Consider the following 23,913-nt stretch of genomic DNA (forward strand, 5'->3'; position numbering starts at 1 on the left):
CACCAATGATCAAGTGCTATTTTTCAATTTTCCCCGAGTTTTTTGTTTTGTTCTGAAAGCAGCAAATGCCGTTTCTCTTCAGGTTCGGGATAGGTACCAGGTGGTAGGTAGACCGGTGACCGAGTCTTCTCATGTTTTCACCAATCTTCTTTGCTTTATTTTATAATTCATATGTCTCAGTTGCTTCGATCACAGATTTTATTGTCTCAATAATCAAGTGTTTTATAAAATTATGTATTTTAATTCTTAACAAAACTACGCATATCTGGTAATAACCATTTAAAGCTTCATAAGGCATGAGGTGCATTGGCAGCAAAGTTTTAGTGAGCAATAAATCACATAAAAGAACATTTTAAGCAGTACAGCATAAGTTACACATAAGCCATAAGTGCGTCTTAAGCCTAACAACAATTTAAGATTCGTCATTGATAAATCTTTTATTATTAATTTGAAAATTTCGAATACAGTCATTTGTAAGTCACTTTAAGATAGGGTGCCACCAATGAAGAATGTAGATGGCACAACAAACAACAGTGGACGTAAAAAAAGACACATTAGAAAAAAAATTACTACAGTCAAGTAGCAAGCCCCAACTAGGTGAGAGCATCCTAACCTAACATTTGATATGAACAGTCTCATACGGGTGGAAAACCATTTTAATAGTAACAAGGAAATAACTTTATCAGGAAGTAACCAATTCCCTTGTATGCATCAATTGTTGACAAAAACCCCAGTTATTTATAAATCATTTGTATGTAGCGTGTCGCCCATCACTGTGGATAGCACAGCGAACACAAATGGACATGAAAAAAATAGAAAAAATCAAATTAGGAGACAGAAATAAAATAAAACTTTAAATAATAATATATAAAATAAAATAAAACTTTAAATGTTAATACACGATTTTGCATTTATTACAAGTGATCCATTTTGCATTATAAAAAAGATCTTACACAAACTTAACTACATGATTTTAACAGGTGGTACCACTAAACTAATACTGCCCAATTTAGGTTTCATCAAAGTACTTTGGGGAAATTAGGGTTGCAGCTGTAGAAGCCACCTAGTAAGAGATTACAAAAAAGGTTTCAAAAAAGGATTACAAAAAAGGTATCTGATTTATTCGTATTCCACAGTATATAGAAATTTAGGCTACAGTTTTTACGACTGAAAGAGTTGGCTAAATTCAAATTCTGTGGTTAGATTCCATTCATATAAACTAAAAAAGAGCTTTTTCGCTTGACTATTATAGTAGGTTAATATCTAACTCCAAGACTAAAACATGTGCCTACATATTCTGAAGACTGTATATTCTATTCAGTTTAACAGTAGATGATCTATGAGTTTAACCGACATTTTTTTTAACAAAAGTAAATTTGTTTGGTTTCTTAATTTGCATTTTGTTATGTTTATTATTTTTTTTTCTATTTTCTTCCATATTTTTAGTTACATATTTTAGAGGATATTTCGTTCGAATGCTAAATTTTATGTGAAGATAATGCTACTTTTTTCCGATTTTTAATTTATTCTTTACTGTTCCAACAGTCTTGAAAAAAGAATGCGGAAAAGTGAATGTGAATCCTTTTATTAAGTCTACCGAAAACAGGATGCAGTAGCTGTTTTCAGAGAGTTATATCGATCCTTTTATTTCTCAGTTTCACTTTTTTGGTGATTTTGGACAATGTTATTTTTTCCACTCCCAACCCTATTACCCTATTATGAATAGCCTGTTTTGGTGAATGTAAAATTAATATCTATGTTCTGAGTGAATAATCTAGAACATTAAATAAAAATCGTTGGATGAAAAAAATGTTTTATCAAACGAGGAATATCCTTAAATTAAAAACAGACCACCATTTAAAAGGTTTTTTTTTTCAAAGAAGACATCGAAAAGTATTATGTCAAGATTTCCCCATAAATAAAGAAAATAATAATAGAACTACAAAGAAAAAAAGTTCAAGTTAGCTACATTTGAATTTACTTTGACACATCTTCACCCTGTTCGAACATGACATCACTATAATACGAGCCAATTCAAGCCAATTCTGGATCCTGAAAAATGAACAGTTTCAATTAATTAGTTTATCTTTTTTCTGAAAAAAAATGACAGTCTATGCATTGCTTAAATTGCGCGTGAGACACTTTATAAATTTTATAACGCAGTTACCGCTCGAAACCCAATTGTCATTTAAATTGTATCAATTAGCTACTGAGTTTTAATGGCGCCAACCGGATTTTCAAACTATTACCCGTGTCTTATTTGCGAGTTTTGTAACTGTAAAATTGGAACTATCCAAAAAATACAATTGAAATTATATTTACTCAAAATTAGGGCCCGTCCGATAAATTGGCCGACGTATATAATCGGGCTGATATGAGGGTCAGTGTCATTATCGGATATCGGGAAGAGATTATCGGTCATCGGCCGATATTTTTTTTTTCTGTAGCTTGTCCAGAAGAGGGCATAACATTTCCTCAAGTAATTTTTGCTTGTCTAGTCCTTGGGGACGGAGCCACCAGCTAAGTCTGACCATGGTTGAGAGAGCGGCAGAGGTGAAGTGAGTCAAATAAAGTCGAAATATTTTTATTGTCAGTACACACCCGGTGCAGCAGTGATCTAAATATATGGTGACTTCAAGAACGTATATCCTCTTCCAAAACAACTAAAAAGAACAATAAATAATACATTTTTGTTAAATGAATGATCACTTGCGTGGGTGAAAGATCCAAGGTTCAACGGGTTAAAACCAAGATGTCCAGTCAGGAGCGCAGCTGAGGTAGAGAGGTAGTGTTGTAAGGGGGGAAGGGGGAGTTCCAAGGTGTGGCCGCCACGTGTCAATACCATGGAAAATCCACCTTGGAAATTAAGCTTGTGTGTCTGCATTTGTCAGCTTACGGGCCGATTTTGTCGACACATTCTTTAAATCACTCCTCCAAACTTAAACTCTACCTGTACCCTTGTATCCAGTGCGCCTTGCATGGATTCGTTTGCGCTCTTTTCGCCAAACTGTTACCATAGATTCCGAAGGAATTTGACAACCGGTTGCATAAACAATCTTAGTATTATGTTATGCCAACTGGGCTTGGAGAACTATTCTCCAACCATGATTAGCATATATTGTACAAAGAAAAAACTTTTACTTTTTCTTAGCTAGAACCTAGTAAAGAGTTAACTTACGTTAATAATGGCTGTGCTTCCAAAAATACACTTTTACCAAAAACTTTGCTCCCTGTTTGCCACTAGTACTTGTCACTCTCGACTAGGTTATAGGTTTTGGAAAGTTGACCAATCTCGGCAATAAGAAGTAATTTCAATACTATTGAGGTATCTTCTACGAGGGAAGGTATTTGGAGACATGACTCTAAAGATCAGGCCAGCTTTTTCAAAAAAGGACGTTATTTTTTGTTTATGCAGTAGGGGTACCCCCCCCCCCCCAAAAAAAAGGAGAAAGAACCAAGATTGACGCACAAAAAGACACGGCCAAGAGGGATTCCTAGAGAGGTTTTTTCCCAGGAGAGTGCAATTGATAGGTTACAATAACTTAACCATACAGGCTGTGACTTATTTAGGTTGTTTTACTCAGAGTTTAAAGGAGTAGCTTCAACATTATTCTGCCGCCCTTTTGTGACCTCTAACAATGATGGTAATTTTCTACAGGATTATTGGAGGGTTTACACTTTCCCCTCCTCCAGTTCCAATACAGGTGGCAGTGATTCTAACACGCGTTTCTGAAGTTACGGGCTATTTGTTCTACAAAATAGCCTATCTAAATACCGCAACTACCCATGAAATTAAATACCATCTTATTTGACTTAAGATTTTGAGGGCTTAGCCAGACCTGGGAAAAATACATTATAACAACTATGGCGTTTAGGACGAATAGAAGAATCTAAAGGAATACCCAAAAAAAGGATCAACAAAAACACGCATAGACGATTCTGAGATATGACATTTTGAGCATTTAAGTGTTCTTGAGATTAAATATAGAGTGAAATTTCTCAAAAGAATGAGACACGCAGGAAAGTTGAAAGGAGACATAAAAAACAACATATCTTCAAGGGAAGTGCTTCGTCAATGTAAATCATAGGCCATGCAATAGCGCTGCCTAGGTAAGGGGCGATTTGGGCACAATGTATTCTTTTTTCACCAACGCACTTCGTATAGAAAAAGCTGTCGTAGAGACTTTGGAAGGAGTTGATTCAATCAAAAATTGAAATTTCTAGTGATTGGAGTAAAAAGTGATTGGAGGGCAACCAACCCCCTTCTTAGGCCCATTAATTTCCAAAACACATCCAATCAAAATTTTGAGAAGGCATTTTGTTTAGCATAGTTGAAAGGTCCAGTGAATAGGTCTTTGGGGATGTCACCCCCCCCCCCTATCCGTCGGGGCAATTTATATAAGTTATGCAATTCGCCCGTCGCTTATATATAATATTTGTTAATGAGAAAGATGGGCATGTTTGACTTTTTGTGTCCAAAAAGACGACTGGCATTTAGGTAAACCTTTAAAAAAAAATTTAAGGGGAGTGTTGAACTAAATTAAAACAAGTCATGGCATACGGGTTGTCAAAAGAGCGTACCCAACAACAACTAATGCTTTTATAGCGAGTACTACCAAGGTTGAAAATAGTGAATTCGAAATTTAAGGAAATGTTGATGTGAATTTTAACCTAATAGAAGGATACTATGTGGAGCCCAATTTCCTGGCATTATTTAAAAAGCAATCGAAAATTAAACTATAAAAACAAATTCAACTGAAAGTAAGGAACAACATTAAAACTTAAAACGAACAGAAATCATTACGTATATGCGGGAGGTAGCACCGTCCTCAACACCTTGCTCTGTACGCTTAAGTTTGTATTTTGTCCCAATTCTTTAAGAACAACTCCTGAAACACAAGATTCGTTTAATTAGAACAATGAGAAGCTTTTTTAAAAGTACAAAGAAACTTTAGCACAAAGAGCGAGATGTTGAGAAGGGTAAAACTCTCCTCATATACGTAACAATTTCTGTTTGTTTTAATATTGTTCCTTACTTTCAGTTGAAAAGACTTGTTTTTTTTTATCTAATTGCTTCAAAGGGTCTAGTCCTACCTGTTTTAGAAAAAGTAAAGATTAACTTCAGATGCTAAAATTCGACACCTGGCAGCCCAAAACAATTAACATTCGTAATTCACACACTTCACAATCTTCATATTTCGTACCTGTGTTATAAATAATTTTAGTTTGTGAGCTCAGACCCATCTAGTTAATTTACAGAGGCTAGTTATCATACTGCAATTTTTGTTTTTACTCAGTTTCACATTTGTTACACATACTCATTTAATAGAAGAAATGAGAAAAATAAAGAAAAAAAACTAATCAAGTTAAAATAACTCAATAATTAAAAATTGAAGTTATAATTTGAATTAATTAAAATCCAAGATAATTTTATAATAATATTTCAATGTAATTAAAATTATACATTAAATATTACAAGCAACTAGCTCAAAAAAGAATAATTAAAATGAACTAAGGTTACAATTAAAAGGATCTTGATTGAGAGTCTTGAATGTCTTGATTGAGAGTTCGTTGTGTAAACACCTACACCTTGTTTCTGGATATTAACTTCTAAATAAAGTAAGGTTTCCACGTGTGCGATTCCCTAGAGACATTACAATCGGATTATTTTATTTAATTGCTATTGACATATTTGCTGCTTGAAATTAAACTCCCTTGGGATTTAGTGACTTAATAAATATAGTGACTCAGAACAAAAAAATTAAATAGCTTAGAGGATATGACCGAAATCTAGCTGCGTTGCTTGAGCTTAATCGTTGCGCTGTGGAAAGTGCGCCCGAATTTTACAGTGCAGTGTTGCCATCTACTGTACTGTCCGAAAATAAGCCAAAATTCAAAAGTAGTTTCCGGAATAAAATACTGATAACATATATTAGGCAATAAGCAGAAGAGGGAAGGGCTCCTGCCGCAAGCGCCGTATGTACCTACCGGTAGTTAGTTACCCTTAAATTGCGGGGAATTGGTGAACGGGTCCCGACACATCCCTTGTTCCTAGTATTGTGTGATTCAGTAGACTTTGGCTGTTTTTGAGTGAAGACACTAGCTGGTTTTGAGTGAAGACACCCCAGACACTTTTGTTATTTAGTTCATTATGGGCGAAAAAGGTGATACAGGTCACGGTGGAAAAATTATTATCAATCCTGTGCTGAACTACATTTTACACTCAATGAGAACAGGGAAAAAAGCAGAAGTGATTATTGCAAAAGCCGTGAGTTTCTTCTCGTTTGATGATATTATTGACGCAAGGACTTTACTCCACCAGGAGTTAAAAATCGAAACTCGCCTAATCAGGCATTGTAAGAAGGAGGAAGAAAATGTTATAAACATTTGCAAGTGGTTCGCTCAAACGGCTAATCGTGACAAAAGTCTAATTCCAACGTTTGCCATATTTTCACCTTGCTCCGTTCCTGCAGTGGATTAAAGCACATCTGCTACGGCTATCTGTCACTTAACAGAAATTAAGCGAAAATTTGATGGACTTTATCACATAGCACAAAATAAGCCGATCCCGTGGGTGCCTCGCAAACCGACCGCCGAGCCTACTCAAAGACCTAGCTATGCCGTTGGTCTTTAGAATATGCCGGATAGTTTGAACCCTCCTACTGCCCGAAAGGAGTGTATTGACACATTATATCCCAGTGTTGATGATATAAATGAGCTTCGCAAATGAAAAAATTATTGGAAATTAGTTTTAAAATCAAAGAAAACAACATATGTAGTTGTCGCTTCGTTGAAGAATAACAGTCAGGGTGTTACGGCATCTGTCCGCTCGCCGAGCCACATTGGTGTCCTGAAACGAGTTCCGAAGGACTTAGATGAACAGTCACTTAAACCGTTCATCCCAAATGCCGTAAAAATACAGCAACGTGGTATTTCACGTGTCTTCAAAGTATATTTCGAATGGCGAACCGAGCTCGAGTTTTTTCTTCGTAATTCTGTGAAAATTCACTACGAGAAAATACCAGCACAGCATTTTGTATTTCTGCCAAAACAGTGTTATAAGTGTCATTTAGTTGGTCATCTTGCAGCCGAATGCACAAATCAACCAGTGTTCGAAGTGTGGATCAACTGATCACACTTCCGATCGCCTAAACAAGTGCAATCAGCCAGCCTTCTGCACGAGCTGCAACTCAAGCGGACACACATGCTATAGCGTACGCCGTCCTACAGACAAGTCTACGAAGTCTGATATGAAATCTGGTGTTTCTCGAATTTCATGAACCTTGTGTTGGATCATAAACGGCAACTTTGCTGACCAATCTTTAATAATAGCTGAAATGCTGAAAACCAGCCATATTATAAGTGTTCAAGAACACTTTGCCCTTCCATTGTCTGTGAATCAGTTAGACATTTTTGTTCTTGCTGAGCTTAAACAGGCCCCTTGTCGACCCTCTGGTGGACTTGTAACTTATGTTGGAAGAGATATTGAGTCAAAGATTTTATTCTCAACGCAAAATATCCTTGCAGTGGAATTAGGTGGTAATTTAGTAGTAGTTAACGTGTATCTGCTGACAGATTACGGGGTTGACCATTCAGGTTCGCTTTTTGCAAGAAGTATAGCTAAACTATCAGAGTGCCTTCTCCTAGCTAAGCGTAGGAAACTCCCTACAACTATTTTAGGTGATTTTATAAGCTCATTGAGTAATGTTAACGAGATTGATAGTATTGAATCTAGTGTTCTGGAAAATATGGTTTACGATTTACTTGATGACTCGTTTATTGTGTCAGGCAAATCAAAAAATTCACATATATACATAGCACAGGTTCCAAATCTGATCTTGACCATCTGATTTGTCCAAAACAGCTTTCACCTTCTCAAGTGCGCGTCTTTGATACTCCCTTTTCTTGGACCACTTGCCAATAGAATTGAATATAGCACCTCCTTCTTCAAGCACTCGCCAAACTAGTCAAAAAGTAAGATCGCAGAAATGGATGGAGCTTACGGATTGGAATAAAAAGGATCCCTTCCTTTACAATCCCGTATATGATAGCATTATATCAAAAATGAAATTTCCATACAATCTGCTAATACAATCCACTCCTAGTCGCGAAAACGAAGCGCGAATTCAGCTTAACACGTACACTGCTCAGTTGTCACATGCACTTCGTTTAGCTGAGAATGCGGTAGTGCCAAAACAAAAATCAAAACAGGAACACAAGTAAAGGGGTGGTCAGAAAATGCGGCTTTAGTTGATGCGTGCGATAAGGCTAAATTCTGGCTCTCTATATGGAAAGATTGTGGATGTCCACGAACCGGAATAGTGAATAAAACCGGTTTCGCACCAAACGTAAACTTGCGAAAGAGCTAGCTAACCATCGCGCAGAAATTATTTGTAAGTCATTGGAGATTGCTCTGCGAAACCCCAATAATATTTGGAGGTCCATGCAAGATAAAAAAAAAACAGCCACTGATGCCTCGTCAATCCCCTTAGAGTCATGGAAAGCACACTATGAGCAAGAGTTTTCACCCCCGTGCCCAGAAAAAGCACAAAATTCAAATATTATCTCGATACCTAACTATTACATGCAAGTCGCACCGATCGTGTTGTATCAGTTTCTGACATTTGGAACGCCCTCCGTCATCTTAAAAAAAAGTGTTCGCAAATTATTGAAAAAATTCCTGCAGTCCACTTATAAAACCCGCCGTTTCTGCTTATTGAACATTTAACCCACTTATTACAGATGATTTTTTCACTAGGTATTGTTCCTAGTACGTTCTGCGTCGGAAGTCTTACACCGGTACCAAAAAATGGAACGACTCCTGGGGAATGCACCTCATTTCGACCTTTAACAGTATCTACCACTTTTTGTTAGATATTCGAACTTTTGATTATTGAGGAAATTAATATGAAATGCTACACACCGCCTTTCCAGTTCGGTTTCCAGCCTGGGCTTGGATGTGGACATGCCTTAAGTGCGCTAGTTTCAGTACTATAAGATGACGAAAATTTTGGCAAATCTGTCGCTCTTGGCATGCATGATATACGACGAGCTTTTGACTCATTAATACACGAACAGATTGTACTTGAAATGGCAAAGCGCGGTGTCCAATATGACACACTCCTACCCCTGAGAGATATGTATGAATACCTCGAGGCCGAAATCAAGTTCAAGTATGAGAAGCAAACAGATTCTGTTAGAATCCCAGTAAAGAAGGGTGCTCGTCAAGGCGCACCTACTTCTGCTCCAGCTTTCAATAATAGCGTGATTCCTGCACAAGAAAATTATCTAAAATCTTGCATTTCTAAAAGTATAGATCTTTCCCTAGTTTGCTTTGCTGATGACTTATTAAACATTGCCCGTGAGCTTGGAAGAATTGAAGAAAATTTTTTAATTTTTGAATGAGAGTATGCAGCTATTGGTCTTGAATTCAACGATTCGAAGTCGAAAGTGCTATTGTTCAACTGGCCTGACACGCTAAAGCCCGAATTCATCACGCTCGGAAACACTAACATAGCACCAGCTGACCATATTACATATTTTGGGTTACCCATTGGCCAGATACTAAAGCACACAAGAGCACTACTCATTAAGCATCTCGAAAAACGAACGAGCTTTGCATATAGCAAAATGGTAGCAAAGAAATTCAGCTTTAACCGAATGATCCTAGCAAGACTCTACAAAGCACTGGTCCTCCCTCACTTTTTGTACCTTAGCCCCTTCTGGCGAACTTTCCCGCAAACTACGAAGCACAAATTACGGTTGATATTCTTTAAATACGCAATGTATTTAAGGTTTTCACCCTGGTTTTCACTAAGGTTTTCACCCTGTACACGCCACACTTACCTGATCAGAAAATACAAAATAGCTGATACCACGCTTACAATTGAAAAACAAAATACAACAGTTTAACAGGAAAATTATTAGTCACCAGTGGCATGCAAATCTCCAGCAATAGTTTATGCTATGCACTGTCATTAGTAGAAGTTATTGCTATTATGTAGTTGGTGCATTTACCTTTATTCAAGTGTATTTTTCTTTCTTTTGTCTTTGCTGTACTCCATCTTTTTGTTGTCTGTATGATGGGTTATAAATAAATAATAATAATAATAATAAAGATGACTGTAAAAAATATAACGTTGAGATTTTTGTTTGTTTCAGGTGCAGGAATGGTGGAGGGGTTTTCCTTAGGGAATGGAGTAGGAAGGTAATACGTTTTATTATAAGAGAGGAGTGATGTTGTGTTTGAGAGTAGAAGCAGTGGCAACTCTGTATGTAGAAAATGTGTAATATAGTTTATTAGCGTCCACGCATTGATGCTTCCCTTAATTTTTAACTCGAAAAAAAAATTTAAAAACAACTGAAAGAACAATATAAACAACCATAAAGAAAAAACACTAAAAATATATATCTGGAAAAGAATAATAAAACTTAAAATAAAAAAACGCGGAAACTTCAAACTGCTCAAAAAAAATCGCCATAACGAGAAAGAGCTCTAATAAAAATCTTGTTCTTGTCCTCACTTACCTTTTTTTGTTGATTTGTGAAATAGAGTGTTTGCAAAAAACAACTCATATAACAGATGGCATTTTAATTTTTCAAACCTGCATAGCCAGTATGCTCCTTTGAATCCAAACTGACACCAAACTGAGGAGCTTCGGCTACCAAATGGACCTGTAAACATTTCTCTTCTCATTAAAAACATATCCTCTACTAGGAACAATTAGTCCCTCCTTCCAATTTATACAGAAAGTAATTAACTAAGAATAACCCGTAATGTTAGAAAAATAAAAGTGGAAAAGAAAAAAAATTACACATCTCATTTTCTATACAAGTTGGTCTGGCAAATTCCATATCCCCAACTATTATAGAAATCGCTTCTAGGGATTGGAGATTTCCAACTCCCCTCCTATAAAAACATTTTCTGTAAGAGTAGGTACTAAGCCTACGTTTATTGTTTTTCTCAGAACTGTGCCGTATTCCTTAGCGATTTCTGCGATTCCTTAGCGAACCAGATGGGTCGGATTTACGAAAATACGAACATATTCCTTAGCGATTTCTACTCTAACCCGAGATGACTGGTATGGGGGTGTATCTCCATAAAAGCACAGTGTCATGACTGTGTCTGAATAGTTAACTTCTTTATTGTTAACAAAATTACTTTGTACGTCAGTTTAATCGCTTCAAAAATTGATGGCCGTACCTACCGACTGTATATTTAATTTACCGAATATCCTATGTGACTCTGGGAAGCGATATTTTGACCTTGTTTTTCTATTGGACACATAAGACATAAGTTCAAAATACAACAAACAAAAATTATCTAGATTCACATCAGACTCAATCTTTTAGTTATTCCCACTGAATGTTTCTTTCTATATCCGGTCATACAATTTCCGACTATTGCAAAAAATTGTCAATGCTCCAATTAATCGTGTGTATTTCATAATTTACAAAGTTGTTAAGATTAGGCGTAAGCCCAGCAAATTTCCTTATACTTTGCTTAATACTTTGTGGATGAAGCAAACCCAACAAATGTTTTAAATTTTGTTAAAGTTAAAAAGTATATATTTATTTATTTATGTATGTATTTTTTCTCGAAAACGTCTCCATACTTTTTCGGAAAAATTGGCATCTTTCGATTTTCTGGCCTAAAAACGATCTATATAGGTCGAAAGTTCCAGAGAATTCTTTATGAGCCTTAATTTTGCAAAAAAGACCGTGGTTAGTGTCATGTATATGAGCATACATATGTCATGTTTGCCTCGGTAGCGGTTGTATCGTAATTAGTGTTTATGATGTAAGAAAAATTACGCAAGAAACACATGATCGACAAGAAAAATCATGTGATTGACGTCATTTTTATTAGTACATTGCAAGAGAATAAATTACATCATTTCCACCCTTCCCTCTTCTAAGGAGTAATCGCATCGTTTATATATATATATATATATATATATATATATATATATATATATATATATATATATATATATATATATATATATATATATATATATATATATATATATATATATATATACATATATATATATATATATATAACAAAGAAACATTTGGTTCGAAGATAACCGGCAGCGAGAATTAAAACAAGTCAAAAACCTCAGTGAAGAATTAAAATAATATGCAGTTACGATGTTACAAAACATACGAATAAAAAAACATACCGAGTAATAGACCGAATTAGAAATGAAAGTGAAGAACCGAGAAATATGTGGTTAGAGATTAGCAGCAGCAAGAACTACAAGCTATAGTGAGAAAGCAAGTATCAGAATGAGTCAAAAATGAAAGTGAAGATGAAAATATTACGTTGGAAGAACAAAACCATCACAATCTTCGACCCAAACAAAATATGGCGTAAAACCCAGTACAAACCTACAAAGATGTCATAAACGACGCAACTGTTGATTACAATGCATTTGGACCCTTCAACGTTTTATGTATCCCTGGGGAACCCTCCGTTTTTCCGAGGAAAGAGTAGCTAACAGAGGTGACTCATTTGGAGGTTACAACTTACAACGTGAATCAATATATACAAGCCTGCCACATGCCGAGTACCGGGGCCTGGCCTTAAAATTTGCTACATTGTTGCCGGCACCTGGCTTCGAAATTGGCTACATAGTTAATTTCTTAAAACTGGCATATTGAAATTTATGGCTAAAAAAACGATTTAAATGTCACAAATTTAAGGAAGAATTCGTATTTTTCCCAAGGTGGTTGTATCGAACCTATGGCTATGCTATGACATCAAGAAGAGGCTCACACTGTCTCCGGTTAGAAGATAAACAACACATGCAAGCCTGCCATGCCTAGACAAAAAGACGACTTGAGGGACGAACCTTTGGGAATTAAAATGTACTCTTTGAGACACCTGCCTCGTGCCACCCCTCCACATACCTGATGTGTACCTAAACACCACTTCGAGTATTTTTTTTAGAAATACGAGGCAAATCAGTTTAGTTAAATGAAGTTGTAAAATAAATATAAGAAACGTTTTGTGTAAACCTTACCCAGGTTTAGTCTAAATGGAGAGAGATGATACATTAACTTCCCCCCCCCTATACCTTTTCCCACATTTTTCTGAAGGCTCATGGAGAATTAGACAAGATGAACATTTAAGTTTGCTCTTTCAGACATTGGCTCCCCTCCCTCCAGTCTACGCAATGACTCACCATTATGGTACCGGTGGTTAATTACATATAACTAAGCATAATTTCATGAAAAGTTATTCGAATTAACTGAGTTGAATCTATCATTAAGATAAATGTCCGCATTAACCATTTGTCTTTTATGGACTAAGCGACTTTTCACTGACGAATGCACAACCCTGTGGTACTACTCCCTCTGCAGCTGGAAGCTCAATACATGTTGTTTTTTTCATACTTATGAAGGATTAGACAACAAGTCTTAGGCTTCATTAGGCTTAAGAAATTAGGCCAATGAAATGTACTTCTTTTGGCATCTCAGACCCTCCTCCCTATAAAAAGACCTACCATTCCTTCTTAATAATAGATCACTGTAATATGAAGCCAATCACTTTAGTTAATTAAAGCAGTAAAATAAGCACCAGAAACATTTCTGCAAAATAAGAACAGGCGTCAGCTTGCAGTCCCCTTGTGGACATTACCAAAAATTTTCCACCGAAAAATCTTACCGAACAATTTGAACCCCGCTGAACATTTCCCCCAGACAATTCCCTCGTAAATTTTTGTATCCAAAGAGGAGATAAGACAAATAAAAAGAATTATGTCGATGATTTCAAGGAAATTCTTCTCAGAAAAATTTCTCCCCAAGGAAATTTTCTCCCCAAGCAATTTCTCCCCAAGGAAATTCCCCTCCTGAAAAAAAAAACAATCCCGTGAAAAATCATAGAACGTTCCCAATAATAAATATTATTTATAAGCAAATGACAAATTTCAAAGCTTCAAAGCCAAATGGCTATCTCACAAATTTCAAAGCCAAATGGCTATCTCAGAATTTCATCCATTTGTCTTTGGGGAAAAAAGGGCAAGGGGAGCGGACTAGTTAACCTCCAAGCTGTTTAATCAATTGAAAGGGCACATAGGCTCTTAATTTTGTTTGAATAAACCCTTTTCCGATCTTCTGTATCCTTTGGTTCGATACGATGATCCCAAATAAAAAACGTGTCTATGATCTTTAAGTAACATCGAAGACCACACTGCTTTTCCATCATAAAAACAGCAAACTTGGGACTGTCTTAATTTTCAATTTCAGTTTTAAAGATGTACTTTTATCGTAACTTTTATTTAATTTATATACTTAGTAATTTATATACTTAGTAAGGTATATACTTATATAGTTAGAGCAACTCTTGGATATAGAGCCGAAACATTTTCAGGGTCTACAAAAATTTCACTGTCTTAGGTAAATTACCTGTTGTTTTACTTGCTGTTGTTTTTATCCATGATCATTCTTTGGCAAAAAAAAAAAGCACAATACCAAAATTTGTAGATGAGATCTTTTAACCTCTACAATAAGACTCTCTGATTGTTTTGTTATTTAGGAGGGGGCAGATACCTCAAAGAATGCATTTTAATGCCAAAACATCCTAGCTCTCATTGAACCTTCAGGTAAATTCAGAATTAGTTCTAAGGAATGGGCGGGAGGGGGAGGTACAGATTGATATTTAATCCCTCTTCATTGCTGGGAATATTTCTAGTCTTCGCGGTTATTATGAAAGTAAAGAGTAACCTTAAACTCCAAAATAAGCAGAACTTAATCCGGATAGGAGGCTGCCCCCTCTTCATCCTCACCCCCACCTCATGGTCGTAGAAACTTTAGATGATGGTCATTCGATAAGAAATTAAGAGTTCTACTCCTTTTTTTATAAGTTGAAAGTGACTGGAGACGAACCAGCCCCTGTCATAAAACTGTTTTTAATACCCCTTTGGTCCTTTTGTTACCCCTTAGGACATCCAATCGACATTTTGAGGTAACTATTTTCTACTTTCTCTTAGACTTCTTGATTTAACCTCCTCTAGAGCCTCAATTTTGACAAAAAATCATGTGAATAGCGTCATATACATACATTCAATGAGCAAAAAAGATACACGATAGTATTGCAGTGATGTCATGCTTTGTATAAAAGTTGGTGTAGACAAATAAAGTTTTCATGAGCATAAAACGTTTTAGGCATGAAGCCTTTTAAGCTTCCTACAGGTGAATACACGTACAATTTTTAGTCCCAGAATTTAGATAACAAGCGGTGGGTATCACAATTTTAGAAAGGCCTATATGGGAACTTAGGCATTTGGTTTGGGAGCCAATGGTCCCAGAATTTAGATAACAAGCGGTGGGTATCACAATTTTAGAAAGGCCTATATGGGAACTTAGGCATTTGGTTTGGGAGCCAATGGTCTAGAATAACAAAGACATTTTAACTGTGCCCTTTTTAAGCATAATTGTATTAGGATTTTTTTACGTCACGGCAACGGGAAATTAGCCTAGCGAAGCTTGACCTCTAGGATAACATGGGCATTCTCAATATAGCCTTTTAACCATTCTTTTAACAGAGTATTGACTGCAATTTTTCCATTAGGTGACGAGAAATTGAGCCGACGAAGAAAAACACTGTTTATGCCAGAACCTATAATTGTATCCTTCAAGTAGTTTTAAGGCCCTTTAATACCATAAAGGATCACCAAATCTCGTCCATTACAAAATTTTTTAAGTTTGTGTGGCCAAACTATTTAGACATGATTGAGCTTGCCATAACTTGCATAATTTTAATAAGAAATCCGAATAAACGGTAGAAAATTAAAAGCCTACATTAAATCAAAAGCCTATATTAGAAAATTATAATTTAAAGCCTAAAATTAAGTTTTTTATTTAATTTTTCTTAGTAAATTTATGTAAGCCAAGAAAATTAAAAGTCAACATTAGAAAATTAAAATATCCTTCGCAGGAAATCAAGGAAAAAACATTACACTTCTCCCGTTTCGTACCAAAGATATAGATATTCAGATTTAAAGAAACTTACACAATTAGTAAGCGTAATTTTTTATAAATGTTTTTACTTTTGTAACTTATAAATCAAATAATATTAACATTTTGATTACTAAATATCAGTATATGTATATTAATCTGACACCGCACATTCATTTGTATTTTTTCAGTAAAGCACAAATTATGTTCTGGCCATGGGAAGGCATTTCTCCTTTTGTTAATGTTAATTTCTGCTCCTAAAAATGTAATTTTCTGCTCCTTTTGAGTTTGACTCGGTTATTTATTGTAATTTCTGTTCGTTTTGGGTTTCAGTTATTTATCGATGCTGATTTGTGGTAGTTTCACGCTTAGTAGATTATTTTATTTCATTTTCCCTCATATTTGTTTAGTGCAGTTCTTTACTTTTCTTTGAAAAACTTGTTTTGTGGAAAAAGTTTTTTCAAATAATTTCTGTTCGTTTTATATTGACATAGTTTTGTCTAGGAAAAAGATGATAATTCTTTAAATCTTTCGTTTTCTTGAGACTTAGAGTTTGGCCTACTATTTGAATGCTGGAGAAAATTTTTCAGCAATTCTTAATAACATACACCCTTTTAAAAATCTGGACACAAAAAGTAGTGTTTAATTTGTTTTATACTTACTCTAGTTGACATGAAATAGAAAACTTGATACCATTCACAAAAAAATCTGTTTACTTTCTTTGACAGCTTAGATACACTTACGCTATTTTGATTTGGTTAAATTTTAAGAGCAGAAATAGCCCTGAAAGTTTGAACATAATACCCTCAGTCGTTCTTGGGATACTGCTGAGATACCTTATCGGGAATTAGTGTTAACACAGTGCATTTTGATTTAATCTCAAGGCAACATTTAATTTAAAACACAATGGGCAAATGGGAGGGTGGGCTTGGGAGGAGACTAGTTGCCCTCCAATCACTTTAAACAATTGAAAAAGGCATTGCCCCTTTTTATTTTCAATCGATTGAGCCCTTTTCAAAGTTCCTGAGACAACTACTTCGATACGAAGTGCCCTGGTCTAAAAAAAAAATAATATTAGATTGTGCCCACATCCATCTTTACTATAAAAATATCAAGCCTTCCATTCAATTTCGACTATCAAAAAGGGCACTAGCCCTCTCAATTTTCAATTCAATGAGCCCTTTTTGAGTTTTTACGGCAACACTTTCTATAAATACCTTATATACCCCCAGGGCATAAACTACAACCCTTGTCCCGAGGGCTGTGAGGGGGTTGACATCCTCAGGGACCTAATTTCCAGAACTTTCAACTATGTTAAAAAAATAGCTATCTCAAAATTTTGATTGGATGTGTTTGGGGAAATGGTGGGCATAAGAGAGGCGTTAGTAACTCTCCAATCACTTTCAACTATTAAAACGGCACTAGCCCTTTCAATTTCCAATCGAATGAGCCCTTTTGAAGATTTTACGACAACATTTTAAATAAAAAACCTTATATGCTCCCAGGGCATAACTTACAACCCTTTCACTGAGGGCTGGGGGGGGTCATCTTCAAAGACCTATTTTCCAGAATTTTCAACTAAGTTTAAGAAAATTACTATCTCAAAATTTTGATTGAATGTGTTTGGGCAAATGGTGGGCGTGAGACACAACTTTCTATATAAACCTTATATGCCCCCAGGGCATAACTTACAACCCTTGCACTTAGGACTTTGAGGAGGTTATCATCCTAAAAGACCTTATTTCAAGAACTTTCGACTATGTTGAACAAAATTGATATCTCAAAATTTTGATTGGATGTGTTTGATGAAGTGGTGGGCGTGAGAGGGGGGTTAGTTAGCCTTCAATCACATTCGACTATTAAAATGGCACAAGCCCTCTAAATTTTCAATTGAACGAGCCCTTTTTGATGAGCCCTTTACATGCCACCAGGGCCCTTTACATGCCACCCTTTACATGCCACGAGCCCTTTACATGCCACCAGGGCATAACTTACAACTCTCACCCTGAGGCTTGTGGAGGGATGGGTTGTCATCTTTAAAGACCATATTTCCAAAACTTTCAACTACGTTGAATAAAATGGCTATCTAAAATTTGGATTGGATGTGTTTGGAGGCAAGGTGGGCGTGAGAGGGGGGTTAGCTGCCCTCAAATAACTTTCGACTATTAAAAAGGTCACTAGCCCTTTCAATTTCCAATCGAATGAGCCCTTTTTGAAGTTTCTACGACAACACGTTCTATAAAAACCTTATATGCCCCCAGGGCATAACTTACAACCCTTGCCCTGAGGGCCGTGGGGGAGTTTCCTCCTCAAAAACATAATTTCTATCTGGAAATCATCAACGCTGAATAAAATGGCTATCTAAAAATTTTGATTTGATGTGTTTGGGGAAAAGGTGGGCAAGAGAGGGGGGATAGTTGCCCTCAAAATCACTTTTGAATATTAAAAAGGTCACTAGACTATAATTTCCTGAACTTTAAACTGCGTGGAACAAAAAAGCTATCTCAGAATTTTGATTCGATGTGTTTGGAGAAATGGTGGGCATGGAAGGGGTTAGTTGCTTTCCAATTACTTTTGACTATTAAAAAGGGCACTAGCCATTTCAATTTCTAATCGAATGAGTCCTTTTTGAAGTTTCTACGACAACGTGTTCTATAAAAACCTTTTAAGTCTCCAGGGCATAACTTACAACCCTTGCCCTAAGGGCTGTTAGGGGGTTGTCATCCTCAAAGACCTAATTTACAGAATTTAAAACTACGTTGAATAAAATGGCTATCCCAAAATTTTGATTGGAAGTGTTTGGAGAAAAAGGTGGGCGTAAGAGGGGGTTAGTTGCCCTCCAATCACTTTTGAATATTAAAAAAGGCACTAGCCCTTTGAATTTCCAATCGAAAGATTCTTATTTGAATTTTTTACGACAACGCCTTCTATAAAAACCTTAGATACCCCAAGGGCATAACTTAAAACCCTCACCCTGAAGGTGTGGGGGAATTTCCTCCTCAAAACATAATTTCAATCTGGGAATCAACTACGCTGAACAAAATGGCTATCTCAAAATTTTGATTGGATATGTTTCGGGAAATGTTGGGCGTGGAAGGGGTGTTAATTGCGTTCCACCCACTTTTGACTATTAAAAAGAGCCCAAGCCACTCCAATTTCCAATTGAATGAGCCCTTTTCGAAGTTTCTACAACATCTTTTTCGATACGAAGTGCCCTGCTCTAAAGGAAAAAAAGTCATAAATAATACATTGTGCCAACATTGTTCTTATATGCCGTCAGGGCATAACTTAAAACCCTTGCCCCGAGGGTTTTGGAGGAGCGTCCTGCTCAAAAAAATATTTTCTCCCTGGAAATTAACTAAGCTGAACAAAATGGCTATCTCAAAATTTTGATTGGATGTGTTTGGGGGAATGATGGGCGTGGGGGGGGGGGGGGGCTAGTAGCCCTCCAATCACTTTCGACTATTAAAAAGGGCACTAGCCCTTTGAATTTCCAATCGAATGAGCCTTTTTTAAGTTTGTACGATAACTCCTTGTATAAAAATCTTATAGGCCCCCAAGGCATAGCTTACACCCCTTGCCCTGAAGGCTGTGGGAGAGTGTCCTCCTCAAAAACATAATTTCTATCTGGAAATCAACTAAGCTGAACAAAATGGCTATTACAATATTTTCTTTGGATGTGTTTGGGGGAATGATGGGCGTGGGGGTGTATAGTTGCCCTCCAATCACTTTCTACTACTAAAAAGAGTACAAGCCACTCCAATTTCCAATTAAATGAGCCCTTTTCGAAGTTTCTATGACAAATTCTTCGATACGAAGTGCCTTGCTCTAAAGGAAAAAATAAATAAATGATACATTATGCCAACATCGTTCTTATATGCCCTCAGGGCATAACTTAAAACCCTCTCCCCGAGGGTCGTGGGGGAGTCTCCTCCTCAAAAACATATTTTCTATCTGGAAATCAACTACGCTGAACAAAATGGTTATCTCAAAATCTTGATTGGTTGTGTTTGGGGGAATGATGGGCGGGGGGGAGTAGTAGTTCTCTAATCACTTTCGACTATTAAAAAGAGCACTAGCCACTCCAATTTCCAATTGAATGAGCCCTTTTCGAAGTTTTTACGACAACTCCTTCGATACGAAGTGCCCGGGTATGGAGAAAGAAGAAGAAGAAGAAATAAATAATACATTGTACCCACATCGTTCTTTACTTAGGCAGCGCTATTGCGCTGCCTATGATTGCTTTTGATGTCTCTCTCCTGCTTTTGCTTTTAGACCCTGAAATATGAACTTGGCCTTTCGGAGCCTGTGATACTGATTTTTTTAATGAATACTTTATCTTATTTCCGATTTTTTGGGGTGAAAACTTAGATTTTTCTACTCGGTAAACTAATCTACTACCGCGTAAAGCTTTAGAAAAGTAAATTGCGTTGCCTCTTGGATAATAAAGCCATCTTTAATATGCCCTTTTTGACAGAATAATAATATCCATTTTGTATCAGGTGGCGGTAAAATTCAACTCAAGTCAAAGGCTTGATTTACGATCAAGTCTTGCAGAAACATACTTATCAAATTTGTTCAATATTAAAATTAAGCTTTAAAGTAAAAAATGACCTCACCTCTAGGATAATACAGTCATCTTTAATGTAGCCTTTTTCCGGATCACAGACATCACTACAAGACATAAAGCTGCGCCATCCCCAATTATCTTTTTTTGCAGTGAACAGGTGCTGATATTCTGAATAAAAAAAGAAGAATTAAAAGTTTTTAAATCAAAATATTTAATATTAATTTTTTGAGTAAATTAATTATTCAATGATTTCAAAAATTGAATACTAACTATTTAAATAAATTATTAAATACTAAATTAAAATTAAGTATTTATCTCTAATTTTTGAATTTTAATAGTATTTAAACTTTAATAGTTACTTAAATATAAAAATTTAAATCCATTATTTAAATACTAAATATCTAAATAAAAAAATTGAATATCAAATGCTATATCATTATAAGTGTTTGATATTAAACTAAAAGTGCTGAAATTCACAAGACAACAGTGACCTGATATAGCTGTGTTCTCTGTAGCTGATTTAGCAAGTGAAAGGTCATCAATATCTATAAGACTAAAGCCCTTATAGCGACAATATTCCTTAGCCCTTGCTAACGCTTATGGAGAATTTTAGCCACACAATTAAGGACCTTTTCATCTCACTATTGCTATGATTTTCATGAATTTTGGGATGTCCGGCAACTTTTCTGAACGCTTCAACGAATATATCCAAAATTATCCCCAAATCATCCATTGACTATCGCTAAAAAAAAGAAACCACACAAGTGTTTCATCTATTTCAGTCCTTACAGACACTGTCGGGTTTTCCAGAAGCTTTAATAAATACACCTGTAAAATTTATCATCCGAGACAAATTTTGTCTATTTTAAAAAGATAAATCATCAGTCCAAGCCAACATAACTCAGTCTTCTGAAAGTTCAAGCAGAGGCCTGTTTTATCGAGACACCAAAATTCCCATCCATTCTTCATTGTCAATGATTATCTACATTTAAGTAAATTAAGTAAGCTAAAGTTAAATAGACAGGAACTTACTCTATTAAAAATTCCGATCATTCCAAATGGAAGTTGACAATATTATCAAACAGTTCGTGGTAACGAACTGTAAGTAAGGAGCGACCCGTCTCAATGGTAACCGAAACTCTAGAAAACGGGTTTTTGATACCAATAGATATATCAAAAGAATCAGATTTCAATGCTGATTTCAAATATATAACTTTCATCAAGTTTAGAGCTACCCATCAAAGGTTACGCGCCTGAGAAAATTAAGCTGATTTTCAAAAAAAGGGGGAAAGACCCCCTAAAAGTTATAGAACCTTAATGAAAATCACACCATCATATTCAGCGTATCAGAGAACCCTACTGTAGAGGTTTCAAGCTCCTATCTACAAAAATGTGGAATTTTGCATTTTTTGCCAGAAGAAAGATCACGGATGCGTGTTTATTTGTGTGTTTGTTTGTTTTTTTTTTTTTTTTTTTTTTTTTTTTTCCCAGGGGTGTTCGTATAGACCCAGTGGTCCTATATTATCTTGGGAGGGCTCATTGGAATGGAAATTAAAAGTTCTATTGCCCTTTTTAATTGACTAGAAAAAATGGAGGGCAACTAGGCCCCCTCCCACGCTCATTGTTTTCCCAAAGTCACCTGATCAAAATTTTGAGATAGCCATTTTGTTTAGCATGGTCGAAAATATGATAAAAATGTCTTTTAGGATGACTTGATCCCCCAAAGTCCCCAGGGGGAGGGCTGAAAGTTATGAACTTTACTCAATGTTAACATATAGTATTGGTTATTGGGAAGTATACAGACTTTTTCAGAGGATATTTTTTCTGGTAGGTGGGGGAAGGAGAGGGTCGGGGGCTATATGGAAGGATCTTTCCATGAAGGAAGTTTTCATGGGGGAAGGGACATTGCTATGAAGGGGGCGCCGGATTTCCCAGCATTATTAAAGAAAAAGATCAGGAATTAAATAAAAAAACAAGTTTTTCAACTGATCAACTGATTGTGATTAAGAGGTCATTTTTAAAGAACTGGAAAAAAAAATTCGAACTATAGTTTAAAGAGCAGCGTTATGACTAGGGGGCGAACCCCCTAATATACGTGTTAAAAATTTATGAATATAGAAGTTCGTTACGTAAGTTAATTCTAAGTTACGTATATTTATTACTAATAAAAACGTTCGTAAATAAAATTAAACAAGTTTCGAGAAAGCCATTTAACCAAATATAATATGCCAATTTTGTTTTAATTATTCATGTACGGTGAGCCAAAATCAAAACCTGCATTAATTCAAAAACGTTCAAAAATTAAATGAAAAAAACAAGTTTTTTTAACTGAAAGTAAGGAGCGACGTTAAAACTTAAAACGAACAGAAATTATTCTGTTTATGAAGGGGGCTGTCCCCTCCTCAACGCCTCGCTCTTTACGCTAAAGTTTGACTTTCTCACAACTCTATTTTTTTAAACAATAAAAAAACTTTAGCGTAAAGAGCGAGGCGTTGAGGAGGGCTACCCATCAAAAGTTTAGATAAACTCTAGATAAACTAGATAAACTCTAGAAGTTATTGTCATTACGAAAATCTTAACAAGTTATGCTACACTAAAAGTTTTTATATTATATATTTTCATAGCTTTATATAAATAGTATCCTAATCAATTATATTATTTGAATTCCAGTATCATAATGGATTGATTCTCAAGCAGCTTTTTTGTTTGCGTTAATCAAACAGTTCGTGGTAACGAACTGTAAGTAAGGAGCGACCCGGCTCAATGGTAACCGAAACTCTAGAAAACGGGTTTTTGATACCAATAGATATATCAAAAGAATCAGATTTCAATGCTGATTTCAAATATATAACTTTCATCAAGTTTAGAGCTACCCATCAAAAGTTACGCGCCTGAGAAAATTAGGCTGATTTTCAAAAATAGGGGGAAAGACCCCCTAAAAACCATAGAACTTTAATAAAAATCGCACCATTAGGTTCAGCGTATCAGAAAACCCTACTGCAGGGCTTACAAGCTCTTATCTGCAATATTATTGAGTTTTGTATTTTTTGCCAGAAGAAAGATCACGGATGCATGTTTATTTGTTTTGTTTTTTTTCCCCAGGGGTGATCGTGTCGAACCAGTGGTCCTAGAATATCGTCGGAGGGCTCATTTGAACGGAAACTAGAAGTTCTAGTGCCCTTTTAAGTGACCAAAAAAAATGGAGGGCAACTAGGCCCCCCTCCCACGCTTATTTTTTTCCCAAATTCACCCGATCAAAATTTTGAGATAGCCATTTTGTTCAGCATGGTCGAAAATATGATAAATATGTCTTTTAGGATGACTTAATCCCCCAAAGTTCCCAGAGGGAGGGCTAAAAGTTATGAACTTTACCCAAT

General features: G+C 35.9%; 1 protein-coding gene across 1 annotated transcript in view; it reads right to left on the reverse strand.

Moving 5' to 3' along the window:
* Positions 1–594: 594 nt before the first annotated feature.
* The window catches only part of LOC148956089 (ubiquitin carboxyl-terminal hydrolase 7-like), a 59,647-nt gene continuing 36,328 nt past the window's right edge, over positions 595–23,913 (reverse strand). Inside the window, exons 3-5 of the mRNA XM_089089124.1 lie at positions 20,586–20,704; positions 10,528–10,674; positions 595–2,052 (exon numbers count right to left, since the gene is read on the reverse strand). Of these exons, the coding sequence (XP_088945250.1) occupies positions 10,591–10,674; positions 20,586–20,704 (203 nt within the window). The 3' untranslated portion in view covers positions 595–2,052; positions 10,528–10,590. The remainder of the gene's footprint in view (positions 2,053–10,527; positions 10,675–20,585; positions 20,705–23,913) is intronic.

This window comes from Artemia sp. Qi Xiang Cuo, chromosome 1 (assembly GCF_049724085.1).
Source record: "Artemia sp. Qi Xiang Cuo chromosome 1, ASM4972408v1, whole genome shotgun sequence".
NCBI classification, from domain to species: Eukaryota; Metazoa; Arthropoda; class Branchiopoda; order Anostraca; family Artemiidae; genus Artemia; species Artemia sp. Qi Xiang Cuo.